The sequence below is a fragment of the Geotrypetes seraphini genome, chromosome 5 (genome assembly GCF_902459505.1).
Source record: "Geotrypetes seraphini chromosome 5, aGeoSer1.1, whole genome shotgun sequence".
NCBI lineage: Eukaryota > Metazoa > Chordata > Amphibia > Gymnophiona > Dermophiidae > Geotrypetes > Geotrypetes seraphini.
In genome coordinates this window covers 215,204,784-215,231,263 of record NC_047088.1, presented here as the reverse complement: position 1 = coordinate 215,231,263, position 26,480 = coordinate 215,204,784, and the positions used below count along the sequence as shown (strand labels likewise).

Genomic DNA, 26,480 nt, shown 5'->3' with positions numbered 1-26,480 from the left:
ATTTTTTTCTGCCAATGCGGCCCAGGGAAGCCAAAAGATTGGACACCCCTGTTCTAAATCATGACTTTGCATTGCCAGTGAAGTGCTTTTGAGCAGATGCCCTGACCCTAAAAGGAGACCTGGTAGCCCGACAAAGGGTCCCTGGAGGTTCCAGGTCAGGTCTTTGGTCCAGATTCTGTATCTTTGATGTATGCAGCTTACCAGAAGCACTAAGGATTGTCAGCTCTGTCTGTGAGCCAGCTGGGCTCTGCTCAGAGGAGTTTTCCTTCTCAGAGTGAGGCTCTGTGGCAGCTGTTAGAGCTGCAGGAACCAGAGATCCAATCAGAAAAGAACTGGGATGATTTAAGGTTGGATACGATTTCTCTACTCTTCCAGCATGCATAATGTGACCATTTATTTTTTTCATCAAAACGGGACATCTATTAATATTCAGTCCCACCCCCAATCCCACCTAGCCCCACCCCCAATTTCTTCCATTCATTTTTCATGTACACACAATATCTTATTATTTTATAATGGTAACCATAAAATTAAAAAAAACCACAAAGCACCCTATACGCAGAGAAAATGTTAATTATTTATATTTGGGGGGTTTTCAATGAAGTCACTTCAGTAACTATAGAAACATAGACAAATATAGTGCAAAATATAGACAGCAGATATAAATTCTCAAAACTGACACATTTTTTATCACTTAATTGAAAATAAAATCATTTTTCCTACCTTTGCTGTCTGGTGATTTCATGAGTCTCTGGTTGCATTTCCCTCTGACTGTGCATCCTATCTTTCATTTCTTTCTGCACTCAGGCCCAACAATTGTCCCTTTCTATTCCCTCCCTCCTTCCTTCCTATGTCCTTAGTGTCCCCAGCACCTCCTTCCTATGTCCTTAGTGCCCCCAGTGCCTCCTTCCTATGTCCTTAGTGCTCCCAGATCCAGTCTCAGTTCTCCTTTGTACCAGGTCTCCCTTTCTCTCTCTCCCTCCTCTGTTATGATCTTGCCTTTCTCTGCTCTTCCTCAGGGGCTCTCCCCCTCTGTCTGCACTTTCCAAAGTCCTGCTTCTGCCTCCTGTCTTTCCCCTTTGGTCCAGGCCTTTATCTCTCTAGTCTTTCTTCTACTTACAACCCCCCCCTTCTCTGCCGTTTTCTCTCCTTCCTTCATCCCTCCTTCCTATGTCCGCTCACTGCTTCCAGCCTTTGTCCCACCCCCTCCCAAAAAGCCTGCCGGCCTACCTCCCCAAAGCCAGCCTTCCCCAAAGCCAGTCTGCCTGTCTACCTACCCCAGAGCCAGCCTGCCTGCCTACCTCCCCCAGAGTCAGCCTTCCTGTCTCCCCCAAAGTCAGCCAGTCTGCCTGCCTACCCTCCCAGAGCCAGCCAGCCTACCTGCCTCCCCCAAAGCCTGCCTGCCTTCCTACCTCCCCCAGAGCTAGCCAGCCTGCCTGCCTTCCCCAAAGCCTGCCTACCTCCCTCCCTCCCCCAGAGCCAGCCAGCCTGCCTGCCTATCTCCCCCAAAACCTGCCTACCTACCTCCCTCCCCCAGAGCCAGCCAGCCTGCCTACCTCCTCCCCCTCCCCCTACCGTGGAAAACAAAAGCTTCCCTCCAGGCCCGATTTAGGTCCACCGTCGCTGCTCCTCTACTGCAAACTGCTGGAACCCGGAAGCCTTCTTTCCGACGTCAATTCTGATGTCGGAGAGGATGTTACGGGCCAGCCAGGCAGCGATTGGCTGGCCCGGAATGTCCTCTCCGACATCAGAATTGACGTCGGAAAGAAGGCTTCCGGGTTCCAGCAGTTTGCAGCAGAGGAGCAGCGGCGGTGGACCTAAATCAGGCCTGGAGGGAGGCTTTTGGGTTTGTTTTGTTTTGGTGCGGCAGTGGAGGGACAGGAAGCGATCTCCTGTCCAGTTGTCCCCGCGCACAGCTTCCGGACGCTATCTCTGAAAATGGAACATTTTGGGCGTCCTGAAGCTGTGTGTGGGGACAACGGGACAGGGGATCCGAAAACGGGATTGTCCCGTTCAAAACGGGACGTATGGTCACCTTAAGCATGCATCCTCTCTGAAGGATTCGGAGTCTGAGTTTGGAACAGGGTTGATGGTAGCCCTAGTTCAGGGAGAGGATCCAACACTGCACAGGCTATTCAGACCTGCAGATCTGATGGAGGTGATTACAGTCTCTCTGCAGGAGTTGGATCTAGAGTCCCCGCAAGTTTCTGCTGCCCTGTTCTTGTTGCCAAGCAGTACTAAGTCTCAGTCCACATGCTTTCCTTCACACCCAGAGATTACCAGGATGATATTGGAGCATTGGGATTCACCAGAGGGTTCATCTGTTGGAGGCCAAGGCGATGAAGAAATTGTATCCCATGGCTTCTGATTTCCAGCAATTATTTTCTCTGCCTAAGGTGGATTCTCTGGTGGCCCAATTTCTAAGAGAACTTCTCTGCCTAGTGAAGAGGGAGTGGACCTGAAGGATACTTGGATCGCAGAGTGAACTTAGTCCTCAAGAGACAGTTTGAAGCCTTAGGTTTAGACCTTAAAGCTGTGGCTGCGTCTCTCTTTGTGGTGCAGGCCTGCCATAGGATGCTTCACCAGAACCTAGCTGGGGTGGGGGGTGGGGGAGAAGTCCTCTCTCACTCCCTCTCTCCTTCCCGTGGCATTGACCAGGGTGGACTGTGGCAGATGCTATTTACGACATGCTCAAGGTCATGAGTCAAGTGTCAGTTTATGCATTCTCCACCTGTATAATGCGCTGGATCAGGCAGTGGGCAGGAGAAGCCAACTCAAAATCCAGTGTATTTAGGGGTTTGGTTCAACATAGAGGCTGAGTTTTTCTGACAGCACCATACAAACTGTAGCTCAGAAAACAGATCTTAGAAATCTTGGCAAGGCTGATACCTGTGGTACCTGCAGGTACTAGATTCCATGGTAGTGACCATAAAGGTGTTGCTATGGGCAAGAGCCCACCTGCATCCCCTAAAGAGTACACTGCTAGCACATTGGTCGCCTCAAAAGGAATCTCTCCAGTCATAGCCTGGATGTCAGAGGCGTGCCAGAGTCTACAGTGGTGGCTCCAGCTGGAGTCATTATCCAGAGGTCTCCCTCTCTGCATAGTCTCAGGTGATCCTGACGACTGATTCCAGTTTTTATGGCTTGGGGGGTATCTTTGCTAGGGTAATCCCATACAAAGACATTGTTACCCTCACAGAGGGCATGGTCCATCAACAGACTGGAGTTGAGAGCCATTCGGTTGGCTCTGCAGTTCTTCTAAGTGAGGCTGCGAGTCAAAGCATTCAGGGTCTTTACAAACAATGTCACTACTATAGCATATGTCAACAGATGAAGAGGAACCTGGAGTTGTCCACTGAAAGTGGTGGCCCATTACTCTTTCGTTAGGTGGGAACCCATCTACAGATCTTCACTGCAGTTGAATTAGCAGGACTGGACAATGCCCAAACTGACTACTTTGGCCGGTGGACTCTGGATCCAAGGAAATGGTCCCTGTCCCAGGGATCATTCAATTATATTGTGAAACGCTGGAGTCAGTCTACTTTAGAACATAATCAGGCACCAAAACATCTAGTGGATAGCATTCTGCCATATGAGCTGCATGGCATGTTATGCTCAGTGACTCAAGCTGATTTATACATCCTGACAGTGAAACAGCTGAGGTTGAAAGTGTTGAGAGTCAGCATGTTTTCTTGTTTAGGTCCCCAAGAGTGGAATAACCTTCCTCAATATTTACGTCAACAGACAAATTTAAGTAGTTTTTAAAAATTGTTAGTGATATCTTTTCTGCAAGATGAAATATGGGAGCTGAATTGTATGTTTCTTGTGTAGACGCTGGATGCCATATTAGACATTTTACTATGCTTGATATCCTTATGTACGTGTTGTGATTATTGAGATTACTGTTATGTATGTGTTTGGACGGTGTATATATTTTGTTGTGACCCGCTTTGGGAAAGGCGGGATACAAATAAATAAAAACACATAAGAATAGCCTTACTAGATCAGATCAATGGCCCATCTAGCACATGAAATGGGGAGCATTTCTGAAAATGCTACCCTGGAGGATCTGAATTTCAGCTTTCTACCTAAGAGCCTAAATTTGGCTTCCAGAACCTCCGTACTACATTTCCCTATGTCATTGGTACCCATATGTACCAAGAAAGCCGGTTCCTCCCCAGCACTATCTAAAATCCTATCTAACCCCCTCTTGTGCGCTAACCGATTAGCAAGCGCTAATCGAATTAGCGTGTGCTAAATGTTAACGCATCCATGGACTAACATGCACGCATTAGCATTTAGCACACGCTAATCGGTTAGTGCGCCTTGGTAAAAGAGGGTCTAAGTGACATGTGAGATCCGCTCGAGGAAGCCAAGGAAGAGAAACAGAGTTCTTCTAATGCCAGCATATTAGTGCCGAGATTGATATTAGCACATTTTGTTTTGCTATAAGCTGTAGAAGTGTTAGTGCCGGATACACACAGGTTGCTTTCTCCATCATTATTTGTTGCCCTCTTGGGTAGTTGTTTATTATCTCTTGTTTACTATAGCAGAGCAGATCAAACTTATCTGGATCAGGGAGCTCCCTGAGCACCCCCCACCCCCACACACTGTTCTTATTTGCATAGGGGTTCTCAGTTGTTTTAGTATGGACTGAAGAGAGGAGGCACTACCCAGAGAGGCAGGGGGGCAGAATTAGGTGTTAATTAAGTCCTACTAGGAAGGTTGAGTAGCTATAAAGGTCACCAGGGTAATCTGATTAATGTGTTAGCTTATCTTCTGCAAGCAACTTGTGAGTTGGGGTGCTTAACCCATCCGTAAGAAATCATATGCTGTTCTACAGGAAAGAGGATTATTGAGGTAAGAACCTAATCTTTCCTTGTGACTTCATTCAGTCATGTTATAAACTATAGGTTAGAATAATTATGTTTTTGATATGCAAACCAGAATTCTGGGAGTCCAATTAGATAATTTATTGACTATGGAATATCAGATTAAATTGGTTAGTAAGAAAGCATTCAATTGCGAGTAGTATGTAAACATTTTTATCAGTATTTGCAGTTGTAGTCCAATCACTTATATTTTCTTTAATGGACTATTGCAATATACTCCTTGTTTTACTAAGGTGCGCTATGGTTTTTAGCGCGCGCTAACCACGCGTTAGCAGTTAGCGCAAGCATTGATTTAGCGCCTGCTAAACATGCGCTAAAATGCTTAGCACACCTTAGTAAAACAGGGGGATAGTATCTGGGATGTGCAAAGGGGTTTTTGAAGAGATTATAGACAGTACAGAACACTGCAGTTAAGGTCATTTTTTCAATTTCTAAGTATCATCATATTTTATTAAATTACATTGGTTGGCAATACATGTAAGGATAAATTTTAAGTTTTGCGTGTTAATTTTTAATATTCTATATGGCCAAAGACCATCTTATCTGCTGGAATTAGTCTCCTTATTTAGTAGATAGATTAGGATGTATTTTAAGGATGCAGTATTATCTTCAATTTCCCTATCTGAAATAACGTAAATTATTTATTCAATGGAAGGCATCTTTTTATTATCAGATGCCTTTAATTTGAAATGCCCTGCCTTTTTCAATTAGATCAGAAGCATGTTTACTGCTTTTAGGAAGCACTTAAAACATTTCTATTTAAATAAATTTTTATCTTGAAATTGATGATTATGTATGCTTATTCATGTATAATTTTATTAGTGCGTTATATTTAACTAGATTTGTTTCTGGTAATCAAATCTATTGTGATCCGCTATGAACTCATAAGGGCTTTGATGCAATACAAATGGTAATGGAATGGAATTCAGAGAGTCCATTCGCTCTCCTCCGTGTCAGACACATGCTCAGAAGGGTTAGAAGGAAATCCATGAGTCGTGCAAAGCAGCTTTTCCTACATTTTTGACAGCAGAAATGAGGTTTAGCAGATGAAAGCAGATGTCATTCGTGGAAGCATAGGCAGCAGTTCTATAAATTAGAGCCCCATTTTTGGCACGCTTAGTGCCAATCCTATAACAGCTTAAGCACATGCCTAAATTGTTACAGAATATTAACGCAGTCATATTGGTCTGCCAAAAGTTAGGCATATCTGCTTACAACAGGTCAAAGACTGGCATAAGTGGGCACACCTAAGTGCACCATGCAATGTGTGCATATAATAGTATTCAGTAAGATATTCATGCTCTACCTATGTGTAGCTCCTAACTATAGCTTAGTTTGTGCTAAATGCTAAGATGTCATTTTTAAATCTATGAGTATTTTAGCATTTAGAACATTCTAGGCTTTAGTAAAAGGGCTTTAGTAAGAGTAAGTTAGGCGCATACTTTATGTTTAAGACAATTTTTATTGAGCAATAGTAAAAATGCAAAGAAATCGGGAACAACCATAATCGATACTACAACTCCAAACATAACCAACCACAGTGTTCCAGCTCAATAGATATTGCCCATTTTAAACCAATGCCAACCTTTTGTGAGTAAGACCCTACCCAAACCCATTTTTTGTGGCAGGATCCAGCCTCAAGCCACCAGAGAGGAAGGGAGACCATCGGACCTGCCCGCAGGTCAAGCATGCCCCGCTCCGCCTCCTCCCCATTACCAGCCAGGAGGGGAGGTTTTTGCTCGGGTTTCGCCGAGTTTCAGTGGATTTTCAGCGGCGGGATCCAGCCCACGCCGCCAGGAAAAAAGGGAGACCAGCAAAGGCTCTGCGCAGCGACACATAGTTGAGACATCGTATTATATTGTTTACTATAACTATTGCTACCTATTACCTATAGCCTATTGCTAAACGAATAAAAGAATAATTAAAAAAAAAGGTGGGGGGGCTATCTGTTGTTTAGAAATAATAGTATATTGTTATTGTTAGAAATATTAATATAACCTTTAATTGTTTACTATAAAACCTATTACTAATCATAAGTTACCTATTACTCAATCAAGCCTATTGTTAAAAATAAAAAGGGGGGGTTATCTGTTGTTTAGGATTAATAGTAAAACCTATTCTATTATCTATTCTATTGTCTATTATAAAACCTATTGCTAATCAAAAAGTTACCTATTACTCAAGCCTATTGTTAAAAATAAAAAGGGGGGGTTATCTGTTGTTTAGGATTAATAGTATAACCTATTCTATTGTCTATTATAAAACCTATTGCTAATCAAAAAGTTAGCTATTACTCAAAAAGTATAGCCTATTATTATTAAAATAAAAAGGGGGGTTATCTGGGATTATCTGCTGTTTAGGAACAATAGTATAACCTCTTCTATTGTTTACTATAAAAACCTATTGCTAAACAAAAAGTTACCTATTACTCATAAAGTATAGCCTATTGCTAAATAAGAAGGGGGGTTATCTGTTGTTTAGGAACAGGAAGAAAGGGGGGGTTATCTGTGGTCTAGAAACAATAGTATAACCTACTGTTTACTATAAAACCTATTACTAAACAGAAAGTACCTAGTTACCTATTGCTCGGAAAGTATAGCCTATTATAAAAAAAAATAAAAAAATAAATAAAAAGAGGACCAAGTATGGCAGGGAAAACAAGGAGCACCAAGGCTGCAATCAAGATCAACCCCCTGACTACAGAAGAGATCCAGATGAAGGCCACAGTCTCCGTGAAAACTGAGGACAATCCCCACCCCCGATGGACAGCGGAGATTTCTATACAGACCGAAGCTGAACCCCACCTGATTTCAGTCTCTGTGCAGACGGAAGAGGACAACCAGCAACAGCTCAATGGTGACATCCTACAAGAACTGACAAGCCTGAGGGAAGAAGTGCAGCGGCTAAGAAGTATCCGAGAGAGTGAGGCTTTCATCGATGGAGCCCTCCTAGAACTATCCCAGGTCTCTGAGCAAGGGCAAGATGTCAGGCCCACAGCACTGGAAATATCGGCTGGGGTACAAGAAGAGACTAGAGACGAGGACACCTGGCAGCTAGTCACCTCAGCTAGTAAAGAAGAAGAGTCTCGAGACAAGGATACCTGGCAATTAATCACCTTGGCAAGCAAACACAGAAGGTGGTCCAACTCCTCTAGATTATTATCTTCTAGCGAGCACAACAACATCCTTACATCATCTTCAAGCAAGCGCAACAACAACCTTACATCAACTCCGCAAATCACCCTGAGCAACAGATATCAGCTCCTATAGGAAAGTCCCGCCAGCAGAACTCAAGAAAACATTCAGGAAGACATACAGGAAAGTCCCGTCAGCAGAACTCAAGAGAACATTCAGGAAGACATCCAGGAAACCCGCAGATAGCCCCAAATCATGAAATAACAAAACAACACCCCCTCAAGAAGCGCAGAGTAGTTGTCATTGGGGACTCTATGCTGCGGGGAACTGAGGGACCGGTATGTAGACCTGATCTACAAGCAAGAGAGGTCTGCTGTCTACCAGGGGCCAAGATCCAGGATGTGAATACCTGCATAGGCAAACAGTGATACTTTACCCTGAAGCCCCCGGGTCAGGTCCCTTATGAATATGTTAAAAAGGGATGGTCCCAGGACTGAGCCCTGCGGCACTCCGCTAGTCACCTCCGAAGTCTCAGAGAGGGTGCCGTTGACCACCACCCTCTGAAGTCTTCCACTCAACCAATCATTGACCCATGCAGTTAGTTTCTCACCCAACCCCATCGATTTCATCTTGTTTAATAGTCTACGGTGTGGGACACTGTCGAAAGCTTTACTGAAATCCAAGTATACTATGTCCAGAGCCTCTCCTGAGTCTAGCTTTCCTGTCACCCAATCAAAGAAGCTTATAAGATTGGATTGGCATGACCTGCCTCTGGTGAATCCATGTTGATATGGATCCCTTAGATTCTCTTCATCCAATATCGAGTCTAATTTACCTTTAAGTAGAGTTTCCATGAGTTTACACACTATTGATGTGAAATACTCAATAACTACTTCTGCTCGGTCTTCACCTGCGAAGCGCCAGGATCCGTTCCTCAGCTACAGCCAAGGGGGGGCTCGGTAGACCCATTCCAGGACATGGAATTCACTGCAAGTGAAGTCTACCGTGAGCTATCAAAAATAAACGTGAACAAAGCTATGGGCCCGGACAATCTACACCCTAGAGTACTTCGAGAATTGAGTGATATCCTGGCAGAGCCACTGGCCATGCTCTTCAATCTTTCTCTGAGCAAGGGAAAAGTACCCCTAGACTGGAAAATTGTAAACGTTATCCCGCTCCACAAAAAGGGAGGTAGGTCGGAGCCTGAAAATTACAGACCGGTGAGTCTCACATCAATAGTGAATAAACTCATGGAAAAATTGATTAAGAACAGATTAGACGCGTTCATGGATGATGAAAGATTAAGAGATCCCCACCAGCATGACTTTACAATGGGTAGGTCCTGTCAATCTAATCTGATAAGCTTCTTTGATTGGGTAACAAAAAAACTGGATGAAGGTGAATCCCTGGACATAGTGTATTTTGGACTTTAGTAAGGCTTTCGATAGTGTTCCACACCGAAGGTTATTAAACAAGATGAACTCGCTAGGACTAGGAGAAACACTGACAGCATGGGTGCAAGACTGGCTTAGTGGAAGATCTCAAAGAGTGGTGGTAAATGGTATCCCCTCAAAAACGTCAAGAGTGATCAGCAGAGTGCCGCAGGGCTCGGTCTTGGGCCCGATGCTATTTAATATCTTTGTTGGGGATCTGACTCAGGGGCTCCGAGGCAAAATTACAGTATTTGCCGACGACGCTAAACTATGCAGCGTTGTGGGCAGGGCCTCAGAACCTGATAGTGCAAAAAGCCGAACACTATGGAGCAAGACCTGCTTGTATTGGAAAAATGGTCCAGTACTTGGCAACTAAACTTTAATACCAAGAAATGTAAAGTGATGCTCCTTGGGAGTGGAAATCCACGCAAAACATACACCTTAAACGGTGAAAACTTAACAAGAACTACTGCAGAAAGGGACTTGGGAGTTCTCATCTGGGATGATATGAAAGCTGCTAATCAGGTGGAGAAAGCTTCAGCGAAGGCCAGACAAATGCTGGGTTGCATCAGAAGGAGCTTTATCAGCAGGAAACCGGAAGTAATACTGCCGTTATACAGATCCATGGTGAGACCTCACCTGGAGTACTGTGTCCAATTTTGGAGACCACATTATCAAAAAGATGTGAAAAGAGTGGAGTCGATACAGAGAACGGCCACTAAGATGGTCTCAGGACTTAAAGGCATCCCATATGAAGAACGTCTGATCAAACTGCGCTTATATTCTCTTGAAGAACGCAGAGAAAGGGAGGACATGATAGAAACATTTAAATATATCATGGGCCACAACAAAGTGGAGGAGGAAATATTTTTTCTAAAGGGTCCCACGGCGACAAGAGGGCATCCACTAAAACTTAAGGGAGGAAGATTTCATGCTGACACCAGGAAATACTTCTTCACTGAACGGGTGATTGATCGATGGAATGATCTTCTCCAGCAGGTGGTCGAGGCCAGTAACGTGCTCGACTTCAAGAGTCGATGGGACAAACATGTGGGAGTACTACGGAGTTATGCTCAATTGATAGATACTCCAGGGAAGAAGGGTCCTTGAGCAGGCAGACTAGTTGGAGGGAGGGTTCTTGAGTGGGCAGACTTGATGGGCCAACGGCCCTTTTCTGCCGTCATGTTCTATGTTTCTATTCTACAATTCCAAAGAATCCCCCCCACTCCCCTCCTCCCCCCTCCCATTACATTACATTGGTGTCTTCTATCCCGCCAATACCTTTCAGTCAGGATCTGGGAAGGGTTGATACGGTTTGGTTAAATCATTTGACTAATTTCTTGAATAGTATAGTTTTCAGTTCTTTGTTTTGTAGTTGGGCGTCGTGGTCAGCAGATTTGAGAGGTGGTGGTCTATTTTCACTGCTCTGGTGGCTAGTAGACCGTCATATTTTTTTGCTTTGCATGCCTATACAGGAGTTATAGAAACAAAGCGGCAGTGATCATGCCACAAAACAATGTTAAATATTCAGGACTCTGCAACAGGCAATGGGGGAATTCCAAAAATGCATTATGTAAACCGCTTAGAATGGTTATGCGGTATAGCAAGCTTAGATAAACTTGAAATGGGTACATACAGATCAAAGATCAGAGTAAGTCCTGCCCAACACAAGAGTAATCTAAAATACTCTGAGCAGCTGTAGCCATAAATACAAGACCTAGATCAGCTACAATTGAAAGTGCTATGTGAAACTCAGTATTTAAAATGATATTCAAAATATTAAAAAAATATATATATCTGAATCCTGTTTGTTCAGCCAGGCCTCAAGTGGTACACTGTTAACGTCTATCCTGCCCGGTTGAGACCTAACCTTTAGCTACCGGTCCTCCCTCTTCCTTTTCTCTCTCTAGCACACTGTTATTTCAGTTTGCCATTTAACAAAGGAAATGCATACTTGATGTCATAACTTCACATTTAAAAAGAAATGCTCATCAATATTTTAGTTTCAGATGTGTTTTATTAAAGTTGTAAAACAACAACCTGAGGTTGTGAGTTCCTTTCCCACTGTCTAAAATATGTAAACTGCTTTGATTGTAATTACACAGAAAAAGTGATATGTCAAGTCCCATCCACTTTATTTGAATACAAAACAGCCAGATAAGATACAATATTCTGAATGCTGTATCAATATTACAAACAGGGTGTATGATACCAAACGGAAGGCCTTGACTCTTAAAGCCTTCCACCCCAACAGTTACAGCCAAATAAACCAACAGCACCCACAAACAATCCACTCTCCAAGCCCCTCCTAACTCCTTTCTTCCCCCCCCATCCCAGTATACCACAGAAAAAAGGGGGAAACATGGGGTATATGTGTGGACACAGCAAGGCTCACATATGTAGGCCATTAAGAACCAGATTTCTGGCTTGGGACGGAAACGCCTGTATATATGGCTCCCAGATGGCCCAAAATAGTTTTTTACATTTAACTATTAAATTATCATCCTGGGCTTTCCATGCATCAGCATTTTAATAAGTCAATTGCATTTTGATAATACATATTTGCTACAACAATGTGATCCAATATTGAATTTTTACACTTTGGAGTGTCGGGGAGCATTTTTTTTTTAGCTGCCATTGGTTTTGTGCCTCAATATTCAATGCAAGACAATGTCTAGATACTAGTGCTGCCCAATTTCTGATTCGAATTGATTCACTGATTCACTTTGGGTGAATCAATTCAAATCGATTTGATTTAAAAAAAAATAAAAATCGGCCTGGCCAATTTGATGACCGACCCTCCTCCCCGTGCTTTCCTAAAGTAGGAGTAGCAGCACTGCCTCTTGCTGGCCTGCCACTCCTGCAGAAATCCTGGTTTTATCTTGTTCCATGCTTTGGCACTCTTTGCTGCATCCTCCGACTTCCCCCCTTGCCTCCCGCTCTTACTGCAGCCTGCAGAGAGGATCGCCAGTGCTCTACGCGATTCTTGCAGTCTACCACCGTCCTCAGGCGCGGTCCCATCCCTCCTCTGACGTCAGTGACAAGATTGCGTCAGAGGGAACGTGAGGACAGGGTTAGCCTGCAAGGATCGCTTAGAGCACCAGCGATCCTCTCTGCAGGCTGCGGTAAGAACGGGAGGCCTGGGGGAAGCCGGAGGATCTGCAAAGAAGAAGGGGAGGGGGTCCCTGGTCTGGAAGTGTACATGGAGGGAAGGGAGAAGGGATACTGCTGGACAGGGGAAGCAGGGAAGGAAAGGGAGAAGGGGTACTACTGGACAGGGGGAAGGTAGAAGGAAGGGAAAAGAGGTGCTGCTGGACCTGGCAGAAAGGGAGGGAAAGGAAAGGTGCTACACACTGGAGGGGAGGATGAGATGGTGCATGGGGAGAGAGCATGTTGGGTTGGGGGTGTGAAGGAGGGTTGCCACTCGAGGGAAGAGGCAAGGATAGATAGAGAAAGCGTGCATGAGGCAGAAAGTATTGGACTCATGGAGAGGGCGAGATGGATGGGGAAGGAGAAATGTTACACTGGGGAAGGAGGGAGATGCTGGATGAAAGGCTAGTTGAGAAAAGGAGAGATGGTGGATCTGGGGATGGTGGAGTCCATTGCTGCAGCTGCATGTATGGAGATGAAAAGGAAGATGCCAGATCTCTGGGGGAGGGAAGGGAAACTGAAGGGGAGCACAGAGATGGAAGATAGATGGTTAGCATGAAGAAAGAAGGAGACCCTGATCAGAAGACAACCAGAGCCTGGGATCAACAAGATTTGAATAATGACCAGACTACAAAAGGTAGAAAAAATAATTTTATTTTCTCTTTTGTGATTACAATATGTCAGATTTGAAATGTGTATCCTGCCAGAGCTGGTGTTAGACCACGAACGTGAGCTAGGATTTAACAGAGAGGAAAAGTCTTTTTTATTTTTTTATTTTGCTTACACCACAGCGTCAGTGTGGGTAGGAGAGGGCAAAGGGGGTAAAGAGGCTATAAAATAAACCCACCAGGATGTTTGAAAAAAACATCCACTTGGGCAGGAAAATCGAATTGAATCGAAAAATCGATTCAATAGGCTGAATTGAATTGAAATTTTTTTTTCCTGATTCGGGCAGCACTACTAGGCAACAGCATTAAATATCTAAGCTGTTGCTTATGCGGTTAAGTGTGATATTCAACACTTAATTGTCAAAACACCATTCAGATCGAACTCAGTTTTATGCAGTCTGATTTGTCCACTTAATTTAGGTGGTTAAGTACTGAATATGGCACTTAACTATGGGACTTAGTGCTACCAGGTTATAAACTCTATAGGAAAGACAGGACATGTAAGAAGGGAGGAGGAATAGCGCTATACATAAAGGACTCCATTCACTCGACCAGGATGGATATGGCAACAAGGGCAGAAGGTTTGGAATCGCTATGGGTTAAGTTACCAGGAAGAAAGGGAGCCGACACAAAATTGGGACTTTATTATCGCCCACCTGGACAGCCAGAAACAAGTGACAATGACCTAGAAGCAGAATTGAGGCAGGAATGCAAAAGCGGAAGGGTGACAGTTATGGGAGACTTCAACCACCCTGGGATAGACTGGAGCATTGGACACTCCAGCAGCGCGAGGGAAACAAAGTTCCTGGAGGCTGTGAGGGATTGCTTCTTGGAGCAGCTGGTCCAGGAACCGACATGAGGAGATACCACTCTTGACCTAATCCTCAACGGTCTAGGGGGACCCGCAAAGGAGGCGGTAGTAGTAGGGCCACTAGGAAACAGTGATCACAACATGATCCAGTACAAACTAGAAATCGGAACATCAAAAGTGAAGAGAACCACAGCGACGGCACTCAACTTCAGAAAAGGAAACTACGAAGCTATGAGGAAAATGGTGAGACATAAACTCAGAAACAGCTCACGGAAGATGGAGCCGTAGAGAAAGCCTGGTCCCTACTCAAGAACACGGTGCAAAAAGCACAAAACATGTACATCCCCAGGTTTAGGAAAGGGAGCAAACAGAGTCAAACAAAAAACAAGTTGTGGATAACAAAGGAAGTGAAGAAGGCGGTAAGCGACAAGAAATCATCATTCAGAAAATGGAAAAAGGACCAAACTGAGGAAAACCGGAAGGAACACAAAAAACACCAGAAAGAGTGCCACCGAGTGGTTAGGGAAGCAAAAAGAGAATACGAAGAGAAGCTGGCTGGGGAGGCGAGAAACTTCAAACCGTTCTTTAGGTATGTGAAGGGGAGGCAACCGGCAAGGGAGGAAGTGGGACCGTGGATGAGGGAAACAGAAAGGGAGTGGTAAGAGAGGAAAAAGAGGTAGCAGACAGGTTAAACAAGTTTTTCTCGTCGGTCTTCACGAGCGAGGACACATCCAATGTACCAGAACCTGAGGAGATCATAAGTGGGGATCTAGATGAAAAGCTGGAGAGAATAGAAGTAAGCCATGAGGACGTCCTACGACAGATAGATAGATTAAAAAGCGACAAATCACCGGGCCCAGATGGAATCCACCCAAGGGTACTAAAAGAACTGAGAAAGGAAATAGCGGAAACACTCCGGCAAATATGTAATCTATCATTGAAAACTGGGGAGATCCCGGAGGACTGGAAAATAGCAAATGTCACGCCTATCTTTAAGAAAGGATCGAGAGGAGACCCGGGAAACTACAGGCCGGTGAGCTTGACTTCGGTTCCGGGTAAGATGATGGAGGCACTGATTAAGGACAGCATCTGCGAGCACATGGAAAAAAATGGGCAGCTGAGGGAGAGCCAACATGGCTTCTGCAAAGGAAGGTCTTGCCTCACAAACTTACTACATTTCTTTGAGGGAATAAACAGCCAGATAGACAAAGGGGAACCCGTAGACATCATCTACCTCGACTTCCAAAAAGCTTTCGACAAGGTACCCCACAAACGGCTGCTTAAGAAGCTGTGGAACCACGGAGTAGAGGGGGATGTATACCGATGGATTAAACACTGGTTGGCGGGCAGAAAACAGAGGGTTGGAGTGAAGGGCAAATACTCAGACTGGCAACGGGTCACGAGCGGAGTTCCGCAAGGGTTGGTGTTGGGACCGCTCCTGTTCAATATATTTATAAACGATCTGGAGACAGGGACGAAATGTGAGGTTATCAAATTTGCAGATGACACCAAACTCTGCAGCAGGGTTAGAACCACGGAAGACTGTGAAAACCTGCAAAGGGATCTAACGAAGCTGGAAGAGTGGGCCAAAAAGTGGCAGATGCGTTTTAATATAGAGAAATGCAAGGTCATGCTTGTTGGGAAGAAGAACCCGATGTTCAGCTATACAATGGGGGGAACTTTGCTAGATGTAAGTACCCTTGAAAGAGACCTGGGTGTGCTGGTGGATACAACAATGAAAGCATCAGCACAATGCGCAACAGCCTCAAAGAAAGCAAACAGAATGCTGGGTATCATCAAGAAGGGTATCACGACCAGGACAAAGGAAGTCATCATGCCACTGTACCGTGCAATGGTCCGCCCGCATCTGGAGTACTGTGTCCAGTATTGGTCGCCGTACCTCAAGAAGGACATAGCATTGCTTGAAGGGGTCCAGAGAAGAGCGACGAAAATGGTAAGAGGTATGGAAAACCTTTCGTATGCTGACAGGCTAGAACAGCTGGGGCTGTTCTCCCTGGAAAAGAGGAGACTTAGAGGAGACATGATACAAACTTTCAAGATCCTGAAAGGCATAGATAAGGTAGACAGGGACAGATTCTTCAGACTGTGTGGAACATCAAGTACAAGGGGGCACTCAGAGAAACTGAAAGGGGATAGGTTTAGAACCAATGCCAGGAAGTTCTTTTTCGCCCAAAGAGTGGTGGACACATGGAACGCACTCCCGGAGGTTGTGGTGGGGCAGAAGACACTACAGGGATTCAAAGAAGGTTTGGATAAATTCCTGAAGGAAAAGGGGATCGAGGGATACGGATAGAAGTAAGGATAGGTTTTTTAGGGCAGGGAACACTTGACAGGTCATGGACCTGATGGGCCGCCGCGGGTGCGGACCGCTGGGCGCGATGGACCTCTGGTCTGATCCCGGTGGAGGCAACTTCTTATGTTCTTAAATGCTGACTCTGCCCCCAGACTACCCACAGAATAGCCAGTTTTCAGTCTAGCAGTTAGTGCTGATATTTAGTGACACTAATAGATTTAAGTATTACTGGATAGCCCCTCACCTTCAATTTAACTTGCCAAAAGCCTCTCCTGCCCACTTAAATCACTTTGAATATTGACTTGTTTTAAAATTGAAGGAATAAACTTGTTTTATATTTAAATCATGTTTATTGGGAGGAAAGTACAAAACAATGCATAGACCATAGTCACAAGGGTCACATTCTGATCCTATTATACAGGGGAAACAAAGTCACGTGGTAATCCAAATCAATATATATATTCATTCTGTTACATAAATACAGAAGTCCTTATGCTTGCGAACTGCTTGCAGAAGAATGTTGATCACATCTTTCAGCTCCTCTTACTTCACCAGTGGAGTATAGTGCCCTCTTCAGTTTTTCCTTCTGCAAGCGAATTGAGAAGGTGTACTCTGCTGTGTTAGGTTTTTATTACTGTATATACTCGAATATAGGATGATATTTTTGGGCCAAAATAATGGCATAAAAATAGGGGTCTCATCCTATATTTGGGTCATCACCCAACCCCCTCCCGGACTTGATGCAGACCTCTGGTAGGCCAGGACAGGAGGGATCCCTCCTGTCCTGGCTGATACTAACAATTTATTTACCCCCCCCCTCCTTCTGCGTACATTTTCTCACATCCCTAGTGGTCCAGCGGTAAATGGGCAGGAGCAAACTTTCCGCACTCCCGCCCTGCACCCCTCCTTCCAATCTTGCGGCTCGTGGCGCACAGGCATGCAGGAGCAAGCTTCTTGAGATGCTGCTTGGCCCTGTGCCTCTCCCTGAATGCTAGACAATCACTGAATATTGTTTAAAGAATATAGTATTGTGGTGATTATATATATATATATTTTTTTTTTTTATTTCTGTACAGAATCTAAGGCTGATAAGGAGTCAAGCTGTTCACCTGCAGCTCAAGAACTGATGACTAGGCTGGGATTTTTGTTAGGAGAGGGGCTTTCATCATCTGCACATCTGTCTGTACAAGAAAAAAGTGAGACCATGGTATGCTTGCTTAACACGTAAAACAATTCTACAACATGCAATGCATTTGGTACTTGTCAAAAGTACCATTTATTGTGTTCATTTGTACCACTCCTTGCAGCTGAATTTGAATGGCATTTGTTTGTCTGCCTGGCTGTCCATATGGAAGAATCAAAAGATCTGAATTTTTCAGTGGTGGGAGACTGGGCTCAATGTAGTGATTTACTTATTCAAAGAAGGCTTTTCATAGAGTTTCAACAATGTACTGCATCCTTAACTTAAATGTCACTGTTGTCTGTACTTTATTAATAATATGTTTTCATTTAAAGAAAATTTTCTCCCTAAATGCATGGCCAGCACAACCATTAGGCAGGAATAGGAGGTTCCCTAGGACAGCAGCTTGTGTGGGGGTGAAGGAGTATCAAAGAACAGATGCAGTCAAAGTAGAATAGGTCCCGACAACCACATAGATTCAAAGAAATAGCAGCAGGGAGGATAGGCAGTATGGGGCTCATAATCAAAAAACTAAGACATCCCAAAAAAACACCTAAATTGGCACTTGACATCCTAATTGTTAGAATGTCTCAGTGCTATAACTGAAACCATTTTCCTAGACGTCTAGCAGGATGTTTCTCCTGCTGTGTGTCCAGAGTTCCAGGGGTGTGTTATGGGCATGCTAAACTTGGACGTCCAGCACATATAATCGAACCTTTCCCAAGACATGCTGGAAGGATCTTAGATGTTGGGAGCTAGACCTGTTTTACAAGCGTCCTAATTGCCACAAAGATACCCAAACTGACCATATGACCACTGGATTCATTAAGGTATGATCCCCTCACACTGTTCTACTCTTCACTAACCCCCTCACACTTCACCCCCCAAAAAAAAATCTGAATAAAAGAGTATATAACTGTCTCTAGAACAGCAGCACTTGGTATGGGAAAGCTTGGTAGAGCATCACACAGAGTAACCTGGTGGATGGGCTAGTGAACCATAGAGAGGAGGACCCAGGCCCATAAGTCACTCTAACCATTACATTTGTGGTGGCAAGTGTAAGCTAACTAAAATCCTACTGTACTGCCATATAGGTGCCACCTGTAGCTATGAGGGCTGTTGGGGTGGTAGACAGGTGGGTCTAGTAGGGTTTGGGAGGGTATTTGGAGGGCTCAGCACAAATTATAATGGGTTTATGGTGAGATGTGCTTCTGGTGCTCTTTATGTGAAGTTCTCAGCAGTAACCTCTAAGGTGTCCCACTGTTCTATCGGCATGTCTATATGGCCAGTTCATCACAATAATGGCCACTCCCATATCCAAATAGTCTGGATTTGGATGTTTTCAACTTGGACATTTCTGTGGTTGAAAATGGGGTATAAAGTTAGGCGTCCTAAGGGTTGGACATCCTGTCGGCCTAGATGTCCAAGTAGGAGATTTTCGGGGGGGGGGGGGCGAATTTGTTCTTCTAGCGGTTCGCCTTCACAACTGGCCGTTTCTGTGCTTCTGACTTTGGACATTTAGCAAGAAACGTCCAAATTGGACTTAGATGTCCTTTTTAAAAATTGCCCTCCATGTATATAGCCCATTTACCCAGAATATTCTGGGAAGGGTGGTGTGATCATGATGATCGGTGGGGGTGGGTGGGGGACATACGACCAAGGGTCCTAAAAGTTAGTTGAAAGGTGAGGTTCAAGGCTAATGATTTGCCTAGAGCACCTAATACACTTGCAATGGGTCTGCCCAAGTAGAATTAACCCAGGGAAGGAATTAAAATAAAAGTAAAGCAATATGGTAAAAATTAGAGCTGTACCAAATAGCATTTTCTACTATCCAGCCGAATATGAATAATGAAAAATATTATTCAGCCAAATATAGATAATGAGCATTGAGCTTTAACATAACAAATAATAAAAGAAGCAATGTGAAATTAGAGATTAAGGGCTCCTTTTACAAAGCCGTGCTAGGGCCTTAACGCGCGGAATAGCTCACGCTAAATTGCCGCACGCGCTAGCCGCTACCGCCTCCTTTGGTAGATTTCTGGCTAGCGCGCGCTAAAACTGCTAGCATGGCTTTGTAAAAGGAGCCCTAAGTGTTTTTCAGTAGGATTTAGTACAGTAGAGCCTCAGATTATTCATATTCGAATTTAAATCACTGTTTGGCCAAATATGAATAATGTGTATGCAGCACTATTCAGGGCCAAATTGAATCAAATATGACTATCCATTACAGCCCTAGTAAAACTCAGATGCTTAGAGGATCTGTAATTCTGGTTCTGAAGTGTGTTGCTTGATTCTGCATACAGTTGACAGTGTACTGCATTTAAATGGAAACCCTGACTCTACTGCACATGGCATCCAACATGCAATCCGCTTGATCTCAGAATGCGGAACGAGGTTTTTATCCAAATTCTTACCTAATTACCTAATGCACCTGATTTTGAAGCATTACAGAGCTATTTGGTGCATATGAAATCAGAATTTGTGTAAAAATTTTGATGTGACAGGCTTAAAATAATCATGCGATCTGAACACACATGGATTTCTGATTTACCATAGGCATTTTAAATAAGAATCTCCACATGTAGCTAAGGGGATCTAAGCTATCCATAACTCTGGTGCTGGCCCTTTTCCCCACATGCAAAAATATCTTTGAAAATTGTTTTCATAGGTTGTAGAGAGATTTTCTTAATTGTTGAAAATGAAAGAAGAGGCTCCTAAGCTCATGCTTCTTGTGTACCTTTTCCTGCCAAATTCAACCTGCAGAAAAGCAGGTACAAGCATACAGAGTGAACAACAGCAGGTCCATCTAGTTTGTACAGCAAGGCAGTCAGAGATGGACCTGCCACTCTGTGCAGACTGCACTCCTTCATTATGGAATTGTCCAGAGTAGAATGATGTGCACTAAAATAGTGTCCACAAACGTTATCTGTAGATGTACAAATCTTTTATTCTTCCCATGTCATCATGGTACAATCAATGATTCAATGACTCGACACGTACATGTTTGGGCCAACAGGCCTGCCTCAGGAGTCTTAAGAATAAAACATTGGAAGAATAAAAGATTTGTATATCTACCGATAACGTTTGTGGACACTATTTTAGTGCACATCATTCTACTCTGGACAATTCCATTTTTTTGATTTTTGGTATTTCTCTTGTGGATTTGTTGTTCCCCTGTTTTTGTGCTCCTTCATTATGGAACATTGGCATCACAAGTAGGACAGTTATATGTAATGCAGACTTGGAATACAATACCACAACATTGCCAAATCATCTGAACATGATGGCAGATAAAGGACAAATGTTCCATCCAATTTGCCCATCCTCAGCATTCATTATCTCCTCATCTCCCTGAGAGATCCTATGTGTCTGTCCCATGCCTTCTTGAATTCAGACACAGTCTTTGTCTCTACCACTTTTACCAGGAGACTATTCCACACATCTACCGCCTTTTTTGTAAAAATGTATTTCCTTAGATTACTCCTGAGCCTATCACTTCTTAACCTCTTATTCTGGAGCTTCCTTTCAAATGAAAGAGACATGCTTCATGCGCATTTATGCCATGTCTTTATCATATCTCTCCTCTCTTGCCTTTCCTCCAAAGTATGCATATTGAGATCTTTAAGTCTGTCCCCATACACCATTTGACGAAGACCACTGACCTTTTTAGTAGCCTTCCTTTGGACTGACATCCATCCTATTTATATCTTTTTGAAGGTGTGGTCTCCAGAATTGTACACAATATTCTAAATAAGGTCTTAAAGTCTTATGTAGGGGCATCATTTATTTATTTATTTATTTAGATTTTTATCCCGTCCTCCCAATAGCTCAGAACGGTTTACAAATGAACATACACAGTGGGGAGTAACTAGACATATAAGAAGTACAACAGGTTTAGTGATTGGATTTATAGTTTTTGGAGAGAATTAAATACAGGGAGAGTAAGCAGAAAGAGAGGGAAATACAGTAGTTTAGTTTAAGGAAAGTTATAAGCGTTTAGGTACAATTTGTTAGTGGATAGAGTAAGAGAGGGTCATACTGGAATTTCGGGAAGGTGATAGGAGAGTGGAGGGTGGGGCCTAAGGGGGGGAGAAGACAGAGGAGATCTTTAGTTGAAGAGGAGGGTCTTTACCGATTTACGGAATGTTAATAATGAGTTCTGTTGTCTAAGTTGGGGGAGGAGTTGGTTCCAGAGGTGTGGAATGAAGTGGCTGTAGGATCGTTTGTGGGCAGTTTCTGTGAGCAGGGATCTTCCGGGGGGGGGGGGGGGGTGCATAGGCATATCTCTGACTTTGAGCGGAGGGTGCGAGTGGGGTTGTAGATGGGAAGCTTGGATTTTATGTAGGAGGGGGTGGTGGAGTAGATTCTCTTGTGAGCAATTGCCAGGGCTTTGAAAGTACAGTGTTGGCTAATTGGGAGCCAGTGTTCAGCATGGAGTGCCGGGGAGATGGAATCGTGGTAGTTGAGGTTGTGTAGGAGGTGGATGGCTGCATTTTGGACCCGTTGGAGGCGTTTGATATTATTTTTGGTTAGTCCATTAAATAGGGAGTTACAATAATCCATTCTGGAGAGGACATATGCGTATATGAGTTGGGCGAGGTCTGGTGTGGAGATGTAGGGTTTGATCCTTTTCAGTTGGCGAAGGTAGTAGAAGGAGGTGGAGACTACTTGGGATATGTGGTTAGATAGGGATAGGTGTCCGTCTAGGGTTACTCCCAGGCTGCGAACTTGATCTGCTGCCGTTAGTAGAGTGGAATCCCATGTTAGTGTAGGTCGTAGGTATTTGGTGTTTTTGTTTCTGATCCATAGGAGTTCGGTTTTGGAGGCGTTAAGTTGAAGCTTGTTGTTTGACATCCAAGTTTTCATGTCAGTGAGGCAGAGTTCGAGGTTAGCAATTTGGGATGGCCGGTTTTCGCCTAAGGGGAGGAGCAGCTGGATGTCATCTGCATAAGAGTGGATTTTGATTTTATATTTTTGCGCTATATCGATGACGGGTTTGATGTAGAGGTTGAATAGGAGGGGGGATAGAAGGGCGCCTTGAGGAACGCCATATTTGATAGGCTTAGGGTTAGATTTATGTGTCCCTAGTAGGACAGTTTGGGTCCTTTGGTGAAGGAAGGAGGTGATCCATTGGAGGGCTGTGTCTTTGATTCCGAGGTCGTGGAGCCTAGATGTGAGTAGGTGGTGGTCAACTGTGTCGAAGGCAGCGCTAAGGTCAAGTAGGACTAGTAGGGCGTCATTGCCTTTGTCGAGTATTGACCAGCTGTCGTCGATGATATCAAGGAGTACTGATTCTGTGCTGTGGCCCTTACGGAAGCCGGATTGGACTGGGGATAGGGCAGCTTGTTCTTCAATGAAAGGGTGTGGGCGGTGGAGCACAATTCGTTCAAGGAGTTTGGAGACAATTGGGAGGTTGGAGACTGGGCGATAGTTGCCAGGTTCATTAGGATCAAGGGAGGGTTTTTTGAGAGTGGGCTTGATAATAGCTGATTTCCAGCTGAGGGGGACAGTTCCAGTAGTTAGAGAGGTGTTAATGATGGGGAGGATGGATTCTGCCATGGCGTCTCCGGCAGACAGCAGGAGGCTGGACGGGCAGGGGTCGAGGATCAATACTTCCTTTTTCATACTGGCCATACTTCTTCCATGCACCCTAGCATTCTTCTAGCTTTCACTGTCACTCTCACCTTTTCAACTTGTTTGGCCACCTTAAGATCATCACATAGTATCATGCCCAAGTATTGCTCCTCTTTTGTGCACAAAGGTTCTTCATCCTCTAAACTACCATTGCAGCCCAAATGCATGACCTTGCTTTTCTTAGCATTAAATCTTAGCTGCCAAATTTCAGACTATTCTTCAAGCTTCGCTAGGTCCTTCCTCATGTTATTCAAACAAACAGGGGTGTCTACAGATTTTGGTATTATCCTCAGAGGCAAATCTTACCTGACAGCCCTAGAACAGGCCCAAGAACTGAAACTTGAGGCACACTACTGGGATCATCCCTTTCCTCAGAGCAAACTCCATTGACCACAACACTCTGTCGCCATCCAGTTCCTGACCCAGTCCATAAATTTGGGCACCCATATTGAGAGTACTCAGTTTATTTATTAGATGCCTGTGTGGAACACTGTCAAAGCCTTTGCTAAAATCTAAATACACCGCATCTAGCGCTCTCCCTCTATCCAGTCAAGGAAATTGATCAGATATGTCTGACAAGACCTGCCTCTGGTGAATCCATGTTTCCTCGAGTCCTGTAATCCACTGGATTCCAGAAACGTCACTATTCTCTGTTTTAAAAGTGTTTCCTTTAATCTACTTACCACAGAAGTCAGACTTACCGGCCTGTAATTCCCCACTTCTTCCTTACTTCTCCTTCCCTATTGAATTCCAGGGTTTAATTACACGTAGTGTGAGGAAAATTTTCTCTGGTCTGTTTTAAATCTACTACTTAGTAGCTTCATCACATAGTATTTTTTGGAAAGCATGAACTAGCATTGCACATCTACCCTTTTCACTTTACTCAGTAATTTCATATCACCCCTGAGCTGTCTTTCCTCCAAGCCTGAAGAGCAATATATGCTTTAGCCTTTCCTCATAGGGAAATTGTACACTTAATTTCTATTACATTTATATTATATGCTATGAGAGCATATATATATATCACCTGCTCTCATAGCATATAATATAAATGTAATAGAAATTAAGTGTACAATTTCCCTATGAGGAAAGGCTAAAGCATATATTGCTCTTCAGGCTTGGAGGAAAGACAGCTCAGGGGTGATATGATAGAAGTCTATAAATTACTGAGTAAAGTGAAAAGGGTAGATGTGCAATGCTAGTTCACGCTTTCCAAAAAATACTAGGACTAGGAGGTATGTGATGAAGCTACTAAGTAGTAGATTTAAAACAGACCAGAGAAAATTTTCCTCACACTACGTGTAATTAAACCCTGGAATTCATTGCCGGAGAATGTGGTGAAATCAGTTGGCTTAGCGGGGTTTAAAAAAGGTTTGGATAATTTCCTTAAAGAGAAGTTCATAGGTCATTATTGAGATGGCTTGGGGAAATCCACTACTTATTCCTAGGGTAAGCAGCATAAAATCAGTTTTATTACTTGGGATCTAACCTTTGGTCTGTTCCAGTATGGCAATTCTTATGTTCTTATGTACTTGATCCTGATTTGTTCATTTTCAGGACACAGACTGTAGAAGTCTGCCCAGTATTGGCTTTACTTTCCAAATACAGGAGTCAAATTCCACACTAGCCAATTCTGATATACCTTGCCATTTTTGGAATCCTAAAAGTTAGTTTGGGGGGGGGGGGAGACAAGGCTAAAGGTTTACCTAGGACACAACTGGGTTTACTTTGTACTTGTGGCAAGTTTCAAAGTAAAAGAACATACCTATTTTTACTTTGTAAATTGTTACAGAGCTTGCAGGTGAAAAGTACATTGTCCTAATGTGGGCGGTTTGAAAATGGCCTCCAAAATGGGAGGGAAAACTCTTTAGCACAATGTTTCGCAAGCTTGCTCTTGAGTACACACAAACAAGTCAGGTTTTCAGGGTATTTGTGGTGAAATGGATTTGCACACACTGCCTTCACTGAAAACCAAAATGGCTAGAAATTACTCAAGAACAAACTGGAATATTGCTGCTTTTGCACACAACTATGTAATCCTGGATTAAAATTCCACGTCTGGTCCAGGTTTAACAGAACAAAAAAACAGTTTAGGTAGTTTATGTTTGGGAGGCAGAGGAAGGGATGGACAGTTACAGGGATTTTATTATTGTACATTACATTATAGATTGCACTGTATTGATATTTTGTATTGCTTCGATAAATCCTGGCGTGGCCTGGAAAGGGAAATTGAAGCTAAAATATGAAATGAAAATGTGAAAAGGCATTTTCATCTTTCTTTTGTTTGACTTCATAGTTTTTATTCCATTTTTTAAAATGTCAGGTTGTTTGCTGTATCTGAAGAAAAGCAATAACTTTTTTTTGTGATCCTTGCAGTGCACGTTAGCCAACCAAGGAATAAGCCCTTGCTCTACATTAACAAGCAGCACTGCGTCTCCCAGCACTGACAGTCCTTGTTCAACTCTAAATAGCTGTGTCAGCAAGACGGCAGCAAACAAAAGTAGTCCCTGTGGGACCATTAGTAGCCCCAGCTCCACACTGGAAAGCAAGGACAGTGGAATTATAGGTAAGCAAGCAAATCTTATTCAAGCTGTAGTTTTGGTGAATATCAAGTTACTAAACATGTGAAATTTTCAGGGTTATTAACAAATATATTGGGAATGTATACATAAGGGTTGAAAAAGCAAAAGGCCGCAACTTTTGAGCTGTGTTGCTAGTTATCAAAGCTTAAACCAGTTACTCAGTAACATATATAAGGAAGAGTTAAATTAGCTCTCAACTCTGATTATAAATAGCGTGGGAAGCAGGATTAAACTTAACTAGAATATTAAGGTTGACAGGTTTTAATTCGACATACATTGCATGTTGATTTACTATGTGTTGTGCAATGAAATTGGTTATTAGTATTAGGTAAATGTGCATCATAAACTAAAGCTTGGCAAACAAAATGTGTGTGAAATCTGGTAGCCTTCAGAATTCATGGGGAGGGGATAGTGTGTCTCCATGCTACTCAAATAAGCTCTCATTGTATTTTGTCGGTGTCGCATTATGCCAGACCAGTAGCGCCTCTTAGAGAGCGCTCTCGTTCTGGCCCCAATTTTTTTTTTTACTTTTCTAGGGCCGAGGACTGTAGATGAATTCCGCCTTGCTTCCACTGAGTTTGATAATAGAGGCAGAGCAGGATTCACAGCACTGGCAATGAGCTAAGGAGGAAAGGAACTGGGCCAGAAAATTGAGCTTTCCTGGAACAATGCCGCCCTTTCA

The 26,480-nt window shown here is 43.6% G+C and overlaps 1 protein-coding gene across 4 annotated transcripts in view; it reads left to right on the top strand.

Annotated features, from left to right (window-relative positions):
- TANC1 (tetratricopeptide repeat, ankyrin repeat and coiled-coil containing 1) overlaps nucleotides 1-26,480 on the top strand; it is a 294,220-nt gene that overhangs the window by 167,450 nt on the left and 100,290 nt on the right. For all 4 annotated transcript variants that reach the window (XM_033945447.1, XM_033945446.1, XM_033945448.1 and 1 more), the window contains 2 exons: nucleotides 17,479-17,609; nucleotides 25,593-25,782. In XM_033945447.1, the coding sequence (XP_033801338.1) occupies nucleotides 17,479-17,609; nucleotides 25,593-25,782 (321 nt within the window). The remainder of the gene's footprint in view (nucleotides 1-17,478; nucleotides 17,610-25,592; nucleotides 25,783-26,480) is intronic.